Raw genomic sequence first — 10,535 nt, forward strand, 5'->3', positions numbered from 1 at the left:
TATATTGTAATACATAGGGGACCTAAAAAGATTTTTTTCTTTGTTTTTTGTTATTTACTAACTAACAAACTAAATAAATAAATAATATACAGTTGAAGCCCGGTCTTTGCACGCAATTGTGACCAGGCTGGCGCATAGCAAAGATCTACATATGATTGACTATGATTGACAGTTTTGAAGTCATATACTGCAGCTGTTCCTTAATTATTGCGAGAAATCGTCAGTGTCTTCACATAAACGTGTTGCCCTTCGCATTACTCCGTGCCAAAGAAATAGGTCTCATATTCAAAAAGTTCGGTAGACAGTAAATGTTTCGGTTATTGCTTGTAGTGCAACCTCCTACCGCACAGTGGTGCTATTGAAAGTATCAAAAGAAAAGTCTCGACGAGAATTGTTGGTTAGTCTATCTTGAATTTCAACCGCGAAATTTCTTCGGCCATAAGCATAAAAATACGACCGCTTTACGACAAATTTGTTTGGATATCTTTCGGAATGAGGACCAAATGAAACTACAATAAATCTCACTCGAAAACGCATCGGACGAACGAGAAGATGTCAATGAGCGACGACGAATCACGCATGGTATGAGATTATTTTTAGTCGTAGAGCATGCTACCAACGCCCGTATTTAAATTAGCTCCTTCTGTCATTCTAGCGACTAAAGGCGGCCGTGCATTACACGGTCGGTCGGATGTGTCAGGAAATGGCTGAGGACCACCGCAGAGAGTTTAGTCGACAAGTCGTAGCGGCGATAACAGAGACGGTCTACAGACAATGTGGTGGGTGCCGGCCGACAGCTTTATGACGCTACGTTCATCCCTCTTGGTGCTTGCGTTTCTTCTTTATAAAATACTAAGCGATATATATTGTGAATAACAGTTTTAGATTTCTATATTACAGACATTATCATAGCACTGTTGTTCTAATATGATTAAAACATTTCACAATTGGAATGATTTTGAATCACGGTTAATATTGTAATTGCCCTAAAGTCACGATGACGTGTTTTTGTCACTAATTCCGCTCTAAATGAGTGTTTATATTTACGTTTAGTCTTGTATGCAACTAGTATGCAACTCAATATATAAATTGACTTTAAATTTACTTTGTACTGATTTGATTTGACGTATTTTCCCCTCTTGAGATCAATGCATTATTATATCGTTATATCGCCCTATTTTATTTAAAAATAAATAAAGACCACATACTCCTTTTGCTTTATACTTTCCAAAAGCCGAAGTGGTAAACATCTACTACCGGAGTTACACTTTAAAGGGACACTGTGTAAGATTTGACAGTTAATTTCCATTGTCCGTAGCTATAACAAACATGGCAGCCTCCGGAGAAGTTGCCACCCCCTATGTAAAATAATTGAATGACAACTAAACCTATGATTACATTTACAACTCACTGTTGGTCTTTAAGAACACATTTATTTGCAAGTTTTTAAAATTTATAATCATTTATTCCTTTTTAATTAAAAACAGTCTAAACCTAACAGTGTCCCTTTAAGTCAGTTCAAAATAATATTTTTAACACGTTGTCGCTATATATATATATATATATATATATATATATATATATATATATATATATATATATATATATATATATATATATATATATATATAGTGATTTTGTCTCCTGCAGATTGCCTCTTGCTCTCATGTAATAATGTTGTCATCTACTTGATACATGTATTTTTGTAAATAAAACTTTTTTTCACGATTAATGTTTTTTTCCACTCAAAACAAATGCATATTCAACTCAAATCTAAAGGATCAGACCCACAAATCCAAAGGAGAGATTTGTGCAAAGACGTGAAGTCGTGTCTCGTTTGGTCATCTCGTGTGCAGCATCTGAGCTGGCTCTCATTTCATGTGCGTGTGTACATCTTTAATATGACGTTATTTCTCAAATATTTTGTGTTGGTTCTCTTTCAGATGTATTTGCAAAAGACCTGGAAGCATTCGCAAAGTAAGCATTTTTCCCCCCAGTGATAATTATTGAGCTAGGGATGTGTAGGCTAACCTCAATACCCGCTGAACTCTCTAATTACAGACATGCTAAAAGATGCACCGTGTCAGCAGAGGATGTGAAACTTTTGGCCCGTCGCAGCACGGCATTGGTGAGTTTTCCACAGATATTTTGAACAACGCGTACCTCGAAGGATAAACATTCTCCAACACAGAATTTCTTGTTCGATTTCCCTTTATTTCAGTCGGTGCACTTACAGAGGAAAAGTGAAGAAGTGGAAAAAGAGCTGAAAGCTTTGAAAAAGAGGAAGAATAAAGACACTCACGAAAGCAGAGATTGACAGGCAGGTCCTTACTCCCCACTCTTGCCCCAAACATTCAAATAAAACAGGTTAACAACATGGAGAAGAAAAAAAAAATCATTCGTCATATTGAGGGCTGTCTCGGGCAGGATTTGCACTGCATGGTATAAGTGACACAGTTCCAAGGCTTGTTTTGACGTTAAGTGCAGCAAAAAGGCAGCGAAAAATGAGAAATAGCTTAATATTCAAATCAAACCTACAAAAATGTGGACTAAAATGCTTTGTCCACAAATATGCTACATTATGTGCAATCAGTGGAGGTTACCTACATTTATGTACAACTAGGGTGACCAGACCAGGCCGTTTTTAACTGGGACAGTCCTTCCTCTCAGCCTTGTGCCCTGACTCCTGGAGGGTTTTGCCAAGCCCGTTAATTTAGTTGTAGGTTGTTATTTGTTTTTTGTTTGTTTGTTTCTCAAGCGAGCGTGGCAAACGTTTGGGTCGTGTATATGTCATTCACACAGCTGTTACAGCGATTCAAAGGATGAACCAAATAAAAAGGAATTTAAACAGTTTACGTTGACGTCATATCGGAGTTAGAATTACTTCCGTGTCAAAGAGGCGTGACAAATTGTCAAAACTTACTGAGTGAAGCTTTCTAGCTTCTCAGTGTGGGACAGCGAGGTATGTAGCGCCAACTGATTTTCAGTTTTGTATGTGTGTGGCTGGTTGTTTTTCTTTCTGTGTGCCCTGCGATGGGCTGGGAACCAATTCAGGGTGTGCCTGCAGCCCTTGCAGTCACCCATCGATAACTTTAACTAAAAGAGAGTTACTATACTCCCGCAGTTGACTGTAGGTGCATTTGATGACTACTCACACAGTAGGGCATCTCATATATCAATAGAAATACTATTCAAAGCACCAAATAGAAATGACTAGCCTGTGAGCACATTGCTATGTAAAAACATGTCATTATTTGACAAACCAACATCAGAACAGCCGTAGGTCAACTCAAGGGGCTTCAAATTTTACTTCATTGACAAAATACAGGGACCAAGCAAAATACGTTGGCTCATAGTGTTTTGTTTGGGACTGTTCAACATTTGCTAAAATAGTAACACAACCACCTATTACCTGAATGATTAGTTCTTAAATTTGACACAAATAACTACTGATGAGAATTAATCGCGTGTTTGGTTTTCAGCGAACTGGCCGTGCCCCAGTTTTTAGTTTTGAAAATCTGGCCACCGTAATGTACAACTCGTCCTCTTCTCATAGCGAGATATTGCTGGTGACAAACAGAACGTTTTCCGTCATGAGATTTGGCCCCCATGTGTTCCATCAACGTAAAGAAAGCCCTATTGTACGCTTCCCGCCCACCCCCTGCATTTAGTCAGAATTGGGCACTTGAACCTGCAGTGTAAATTCGTTTTTCTCGCTGATGCGTTGGCACCAGCTCTATATAAGCTAGTCAGAAGTAGCCGTACCCGTTGACTGTAAGCTTTCTACAAAAGCGTAACACCAGCGACCATTTCACTTTCATGAAATTTGCCAGGAGGTCATCCAATCACCAGAAGAAAAATACGGAAACACAAAGACCCTTTTGACCAAACGATCACAGTGTTGCATCAAAATCTCGTACGCAATACAAGCAGAGGGGAAAGAAGAGCATTCTCTCTCACAAGATAAGAAAGTGAGCAAAAAGACAGGTACTACCCCGTGTCTGAGAAGGCCACACACTCAAAGTGTTGGAACTTCCGTCTTCGTCCTTCAGTCGGGGTTCAAATGGAGACCTCGACCAGTGGAGCCCAAGGTCCCTAGATGTGTGAATTGAATTAGTTTCTTTAATCCCACGCAATTAAAATCTTCAATTCTATTCAGATGAACTTTATTAGACAGCTCCCTTCATTTGACATCTTTTCCCAAACACCTCACAAACATCAATTGCCTATGCCGAAGGGAGAGGGAGAGGGAGGAGGGACCTTTTGGACACCACTGCACGTTCTCACATCACACGTGTGTCCCCTTCATCAGTCGGCGTCATCCACATCAAATACACACGTACAGATCAGTCCGGGAACGAGGAACAGCACACACCATACAGCATTCGGGTCAGATTATAGAAGCATTACAAAGAGCACAACACTCCACTACATTTTCATGTCGACACATTGAGAGTAAGTAAAAAATCTTAAAAGTGGGCAAAAAAAAAAAAAAAACAAGTAAAATTACTTTTGACGAAAGGGTCAAAAGGATGTCCGGCTTTACGGGGGTTGGAGGAGCTTGCAGCATCGGCTGTTTCTTTCCACGCACACATTCATAGAAAAATCAAGTCACATTTTGGGGGGGACTCGCTCACCGCACAAGCAGTCCTCAGTCCGCTCACTCACCAACCGCTCCATTCTTCGCCACAAGCCATCCGCACTCATCAGATTCCCCCCGCATCCAAAAATGTCACTTGTGCAGTTCTCTCTCCAATCATAAGTGGATTTTGAAAACAAAAGTGAAAACACACCCACCGTCTCGTGAGAACATGCGCGGTGAAGCCGTTGTTTGATGGCATAGCATTTACACAGGCGGGAAGTGGGAGGAGAGTGCTAGCGCTTATCGCCCCCGTGACAATGCTGCCATATTGGAGCTTCCTCGCAGGGAAACGGAAGAGAGGTCAACTGCAGAAGAGATTTCAATAAAGGCTTTTGTCCACTTTTGACTGCAATTAAAAAGGTGCACTTACAAAAAAAAAAAACAAAAAAAAAGTTAGCTTTCAACCAGATTCTCCCCAATGCAAGATTGCTTGCAAATTAGAAAGTAGCTGCTGGATAATGGCAAATAACAAACATGCATTTTTCTTTCTTCATCTTAAATCACAGTACACAATACATGCATTAGAGAATCCAGTTGAAATTGATATAAAGATGAAAAGAAAAAAAAAAAAAAATCAAGTCGCTAGTCAGTAAATCAGGGGTGGCCAAACCTTTCTCCCAAGGGTTTCTGTACAGAAAAACTAATGGACCAAAAAGCCCCTGACATGTGGCACATTATTTATTTTAGGTCGCCAGGCTCAAAAAATGATTTTGTCTTTATGGAGCAGTTTTGCAAATCAAAGATTTCCTTAGAAAAGCAACTAAATCTGTGGACACATTCACATTGTGTATAGCACCAAACTGTTTTCTTATCTTGAAGCACAATTTAAACTGATAAAAAACAAATAAAAATCTACTTTAGTCGTTTTGCGGAGAAATCTCAGGACTTATTGTGGTAACAAGCAAATAAAATTACTAGTATTACTAGCACTAGCAAATATTTTGATATATATATATCATATACATACGTAGACCTCTCTCCTTGACTGAAGTACAGCATGCCACAATTCATTTCGGGATCCATTTGAGTAAAATGAGACCACTTCATTTATTTTTTTGCTGTTAAAAGCTGGATGGCTTGATTCGGTTCCAGTCCAACTTCAGTGGAAAAACGTATTCTTGATCACCCAAGCCCCAATTTCCAGTGCTAAATGCAATAGTTGTGTCAATCTTGCACTAAGCTTAGCCATCACAGAGGCAATATTACTGACATAAGAGCAACTCTATGACATTTTTAGCCATAGCCGTTGCTAGCCGAAATGCAATACTAGCTAGCTTGTACAACCTAAATAGCACCAAAGTGTACCTCAACCTGCGACTACCCATAGTGAGCCAAGTAATAGCCAAATTTTTGGTGCATCTTGGCAGTGGATTCTCAATTTTGCCATTTTTTGTGGCGCACAGATCAAATTTTGCCTGGCAAACTGCGGTGCAAAACCGCTAATTTCAGCCTTGTCAATTAATCCGCGTCGGTAAAGAAATGCGATGCAAAAAAAAAAAGGGAATAAAATTTATGTATCACTTTTCTCGGAGCTCACAACAGCTAAGTGATAGGGCAAAACACCCAGAATTTTTAGGCAGTTTGGACACCCCTGCTCTAAAGAAAATCATTAGCTTTAAAAAAAAAAAAAAAAATCCACAAAAAGTGTTCTTCAGATACACAGACATCTGAAATAAGTGTTAAAAAACGGAACTCTCTCACAATACTTACCACACGCACACACTTTGCTTTTTTTACATACCCCACCCAGATGACTTTGACTCCATGCTGGACCCAAAGCCCGAGCTAAACCCACTACCGCCACTAGTGGAGTTTGCGCCCGTGCCCCAGCCCAGACTGGCCGAGCCGGCGCCGTAGTTGCTGTTCCCCGCGTTGAACGACTGATTCTGGTCTCGACTGGAGCCGCCGCTGCTGGTGCCGCTGGCCGACGAGGACGACTGCTGCTGGCTGGCCAGCATGCCCATCATTCCCCAACTGCTCTGCAGGGCCGCCTGCGCCGCCGCCATCATTGCGGGATTTAGGTTGAAGGAGCCGAAATTGGCCATGTTACTGTTGGTGCCGCTCCCCATGCCGCTACGGCCGGCCCCGAAAGCCTGAGCGCCGAAACCGTTTCCGAAACGCGCCGTGCGGTCAAACTGCCTGTTGCCGTGTTTGGGTTCCGCGTTTGAGATGTGGACACTCACGCCTTTGATGATCAGGTCTTCGCCGCACAGAGACTGAGCAACCTAGAAGGGGGCGGGGACAACACTGACGTCAGAACAAGTTGAAGCAGTGTGCAAAGCTATTTAGAATATGTAGAACCGACACTCTAGATCTAGAGACACGGCAACAGTGTGATAATAGTGTTTCCCAGCTTATATTAGCAAGGCATATTTGGTTGGCCGCAAACACGACATTATCTGAAAATAAACGCCAATTAAAAAACGACACGGGCCAGTATTTCAACATTTGAAACGGAGCGGTTACATAGCACTCGGTCGACCGTTACCTGATCATCTGCAAACGTGACAAAGGCAAAAGCACGAAACGGCTTGGGGATGAAGACATCTGTGACTTCTCCGTACTGCATAAAGAACTGCCTCAGCTCGTCGGTGGTCATGTCCTCCGTACAGCGTCCCACAAAAACTTTGCGGCTCCTCAGCGGCTCGTCCGGGCCTTGCTGCGATCACGAGACGAGTCAACCCGAGTGCTCGCTACCGTTCGCTTTGTTGCAGAGGAGTGTAGTGCTCGTGAGGACATTACCATATTCACCTTGGAGTTGGGGAACTTGCAGTCACACCATCTGCCGTCGATCATGTGGCGCTGGGCGATGACTTTTTCTTGGGATTCGTAATCTGTGAAGCGCACGAAGCCAAAGCCCTTGGAGTTTCCTGACCTGCCGTCTCGTTTTACCTGACCGGAGGAAAAAACGTCTCAATCTCGCGGCCCGCCGTCACCTCAGGGTCATTTTAGCCCGGTCGCGGGGAGCCGCACCTGCACCATGATGACTTCGCCAAAGGTGCTGAAGTATTCTTTCAAGTCCTGCTCGGTGGTTTTCCAAGGAAGACCCAGCACGATCAGGTCTGACGTCTTCATGTCACCCCGCTTCATTTTCACAGCTGACGAGGCATCGATTTCTTCCATTTTCCTTTTGTTATCTGCGTCAGAGACATTGGGCCTGCTGTCACTTGGGATCCCTGATCATTTTCTTTTCTTGATTTATCTTGTGAAAATCTGCTAGCTTAATGCTAACTAACAGTTAAATCATCACAGAGAGGCAAACAAAAAAAGCATTGATGTCATGGACAATAACAGAATTCACTGGTATAATTTTCTTCATTCTCTGCAAAAATATTTAGCGCCTACTAAGCTGTTGTGATTGTTTCTTTTCCTTCCAGGATTCATTTTGTATCATGACAGTCAATATGTACGCTCTAGTAGTAGCACAGCACAATGTCCATTAATTAATCATGACACGCAAACTGTTTAATTCTTATAAAAGAAAACCTAGTCGTGAAGACTCTTTACTCTTAGGTTGAGCCATAGCTGCCTGAGTGGCTTTACCATTACTTAAGAAACTAATGTGCCCAAACAACAGCTGATGCAACCATTTTTAATGATGCCAATCCAGCATAAATAATGTAACACACTCATGGATTCAATTGTGCAATTTTTGCACGCTTGTAACCTGCACTCTCAAACACTTGTGCTATGTGGCTAACTTTAATGAAGACAATAGGGTGTAGTGTGGATATTGGGACTGGGCCTGTCATGTCATTTCCGGTCGATGGAAAGTAGCAAAACAGTCGCCAACAAGGGTATATATTGCTGCTTAATTCATATTCCATTATCCAACATTAATAATGAATTCAAAAAAGCCATGTTTAGATCAGGGCACATAAAACCTCATTGTAAGGAACAATTATGGCAGCAATTATGAAGCACATCTAGTTACTTTTGTAGGTATGTTTAAAAAAGGATAAACACTATTCCTATCCTTAAGTAATACAATTTGCAGACATTTCTTTGGTAGTTGCCGCAAAGGTATGTAGATACGCTGCTGCCTTAAACGCTCGTTACATCTCGCGGGGTGGACGTCCCAAAGTTGGAAAACGTTCCATTTTTCAAAACCGCAGCAACTTATTAGGGACAGAATATGTTGAAAAGGCCACCGCCCCCAAATGACGCCTGTCACTCACTGCACGTCAGTCAGTGAATGCAAACAACGCAACACTTAAGACAGTCATTTCTTAAATAAGAAAAAAGCAACAACACCCGCGTGTTTCAGTGTTACCTTTTGGATAGTTGACCACGTACACCACGTTCCCCCAGCCGGTCTCCGGGGCGTGCAGGACGCCCTCGACGATACGCACGCCACGCATGCACTGGGACACTGGGCTCCGGAACCGGAGGCCGCACGCTCCGGGGAACTGAGCCGATACAGTCGACAGCAGGACGGTACCGTCATCCTCGGAAGGGATCTCCATGGGCTCCTCGTTCTCCTCCTCCGCCACTCGGACGTACACCTCGGCCATTTGTCCCGAGTTACGACGGCTATTGTACCTAACGGCACCGAATGACTCTAGCAAACTTTATAGAAAAATAATAAAGAATAACCGTATGCGATTGCAGTTTTACGTTTAAAATATAAACTAAAGTTATGGCGAACGTCAATCAAGTCACGCATGCGCGTCGGTTCTTTGTTCGTTCCAATGGTGTTGAATGTCAACAACGCAGTAAAAGTACTTCTCAAATGCATTAAGGTCCACGAAAAGTCCGATTAAAAATATCCTCGCGTTCACACTTGTCACCTACAATAGCGTTTTCATAAAATAGCGTCTCACCTAAAAATACGACATAAAGAGTGCTTTTGTTGTTGTTGCACGAGGAACAAAACACATTCACACACACACACACACGACCATGTAGGGGTAGTTGAAACAGGATTACCTAAGTGAAGCAGGAAATGCGTCATCAAAAACGGACTGCTTTATTTTACAGAGGGGAATTAGTAATCGCCCCGTCGTTAATTTGTGTCGTATAGTAATACTTAAGAGCGGTACTTATAACACGAATTTCCACTCGGAGATAAACGTTTTTTTCGCTCAACACATTTTATAACTTTGGTTAAGTTTGCTTGTTCTAATATATTATACTTTTTGTATCGCCCCCTTTATGAAGTCCTGTCATGGTACTGTCCACTTAGCTTAACTCTTCTCCGACACGATGGCAAGATGGCAGCTCAGCTGCGACGTATCTTTCGTAAACAATAATAATCACGTGGCGTCGGATTCACATGATGTCCTGGAAGATTTGTCCCCTTTGACAACATACATTATTCTACGTACAGGCATTTTTATTTGTCTGGGTTGTGATTTAAGTCAATTACAGCAAACAACTTACAAGGGATTTTACATGCTTAAATCGTGGTTTGATTTTTAACAACGATCATTACTAGACAACGTTCGTAATTTGTAAATCACATAACAAATATTCAAAGGCGTATTGAAATATTTGGGGGTGCAACAAATAAGATGTTGGAAAGGAAAAGTGTTGGAAATAAAAAATTGTGTTCACAGTTGATGATAAAACGATCTGTAAATCGAACATTGAGCATGTCCTGTCCAAAATAGTTATAATTTCCATCAGTAGCAAGAACATGCTAGATTGTACTAAGTACACATACTGTTCCCTTCTACCATATTTACAAAATTGTACTGAAACTACAAGGATTCATTGCAGACGTTAATCAGTCTATAGAAAAAAGCCATAGGAACCATTTATAATGTCATAATTTCAAACTGTGCAGTTCAAGGTAAAACGGAGCAAATTACCGGAAACCGTACATATTTTATTTTCCAATAGGGTTGGAAATTATGATTTAAGAGGTCAAAACATTTTGAAGGCATTAAAC

General features: G+C 41.5%; 2 protein-coding genes across 6 annotated transcripts; one reads left to right on the top strand and one right to left on the bottom strand.

The window, feature by feature from the left end:
- The first annotated feature begins 378 nt into the window (after positions 1-378).
- On the top strand, positions 379-2,772 carry cenps (centromere protein S). Its single transcript, XM_088423165.1, has 5 exons — positions 379-582; positions 656-779; positions 1,944-1,977; positions 2,062-2,128; positions 2,222-2,772. Exons 1-5 carry the CDS (start codon positions 553-555, stop codon positions 2,315-2,317), a joined length of 351 nt encoding a protein of 116 aa, XP_088279291.1. The 5' UTR covers positions 379-552; the 3' UTR covers positions 2,318-2,772.
- tardbpb (TAR DNA binding protein b) lies at positions 2,194-9,557 on the bottom strand. Of its 5 annotated transcripts, none has more exons than XR_015866585.1 (7): positions 8,916-9,557; positions 7,616-7,779; positions 7,394-7,534; positions 7,131-7,301; positions 6,384-6,867; positions 4,798-4,947; positions 2,194-4,095 (listed from the first exon to the last, which is right to left on the bottom strand). XR_015866585.1 is itself a non-coding variant. In XM_088423164.1 (6 exons), the coding sequence occupies exons 1-5, from the start codon at positions 9,154-9,156 to the stop codon at positions 6,376-6,378; spliced, it is 1,209 nt and encodes a 402-aa protein (XP_088279290.1). In that variant the 5' UTR covers positions 9,157-9,557; the 3' UTR covers positions 2,194-4,947; positions 6,353-6,375. The 5 variants fall into 5 exon arrangements, 3 of the variants coding, with proteins under 3 accessions (XP_088279290.1, XP_088279288.1, XP_088279289.1); XR_015866584.1 differs by having other exon boundaries at positions 7,385-7,534; XM_088423164.1 differs by having other exon boundaries at positions 2,194-4,947; positions 6,353-6,867.
- Between the last annotated feature and the right edge of the window lie 978 nt (positions 9,558-10,535).

Source organism: Hippichthys cyanospilos, chromosome 9 (assembly GCF_059441005.1).
Source record: "Hippichthys cyanospilos isolate Australia breed blue-spotted pipefish chromosome 9, RoL_Hcya_1.0, whole genome shotgun sequence".
Classification (NCBI taxonomy): domain Eukaryota; kingdom Metazoa; phylum Chordata; class Actinopteri; order Syngnathiformes; family Syngnathidae; genus Hippichthys; species Hippichthys cyanospilos.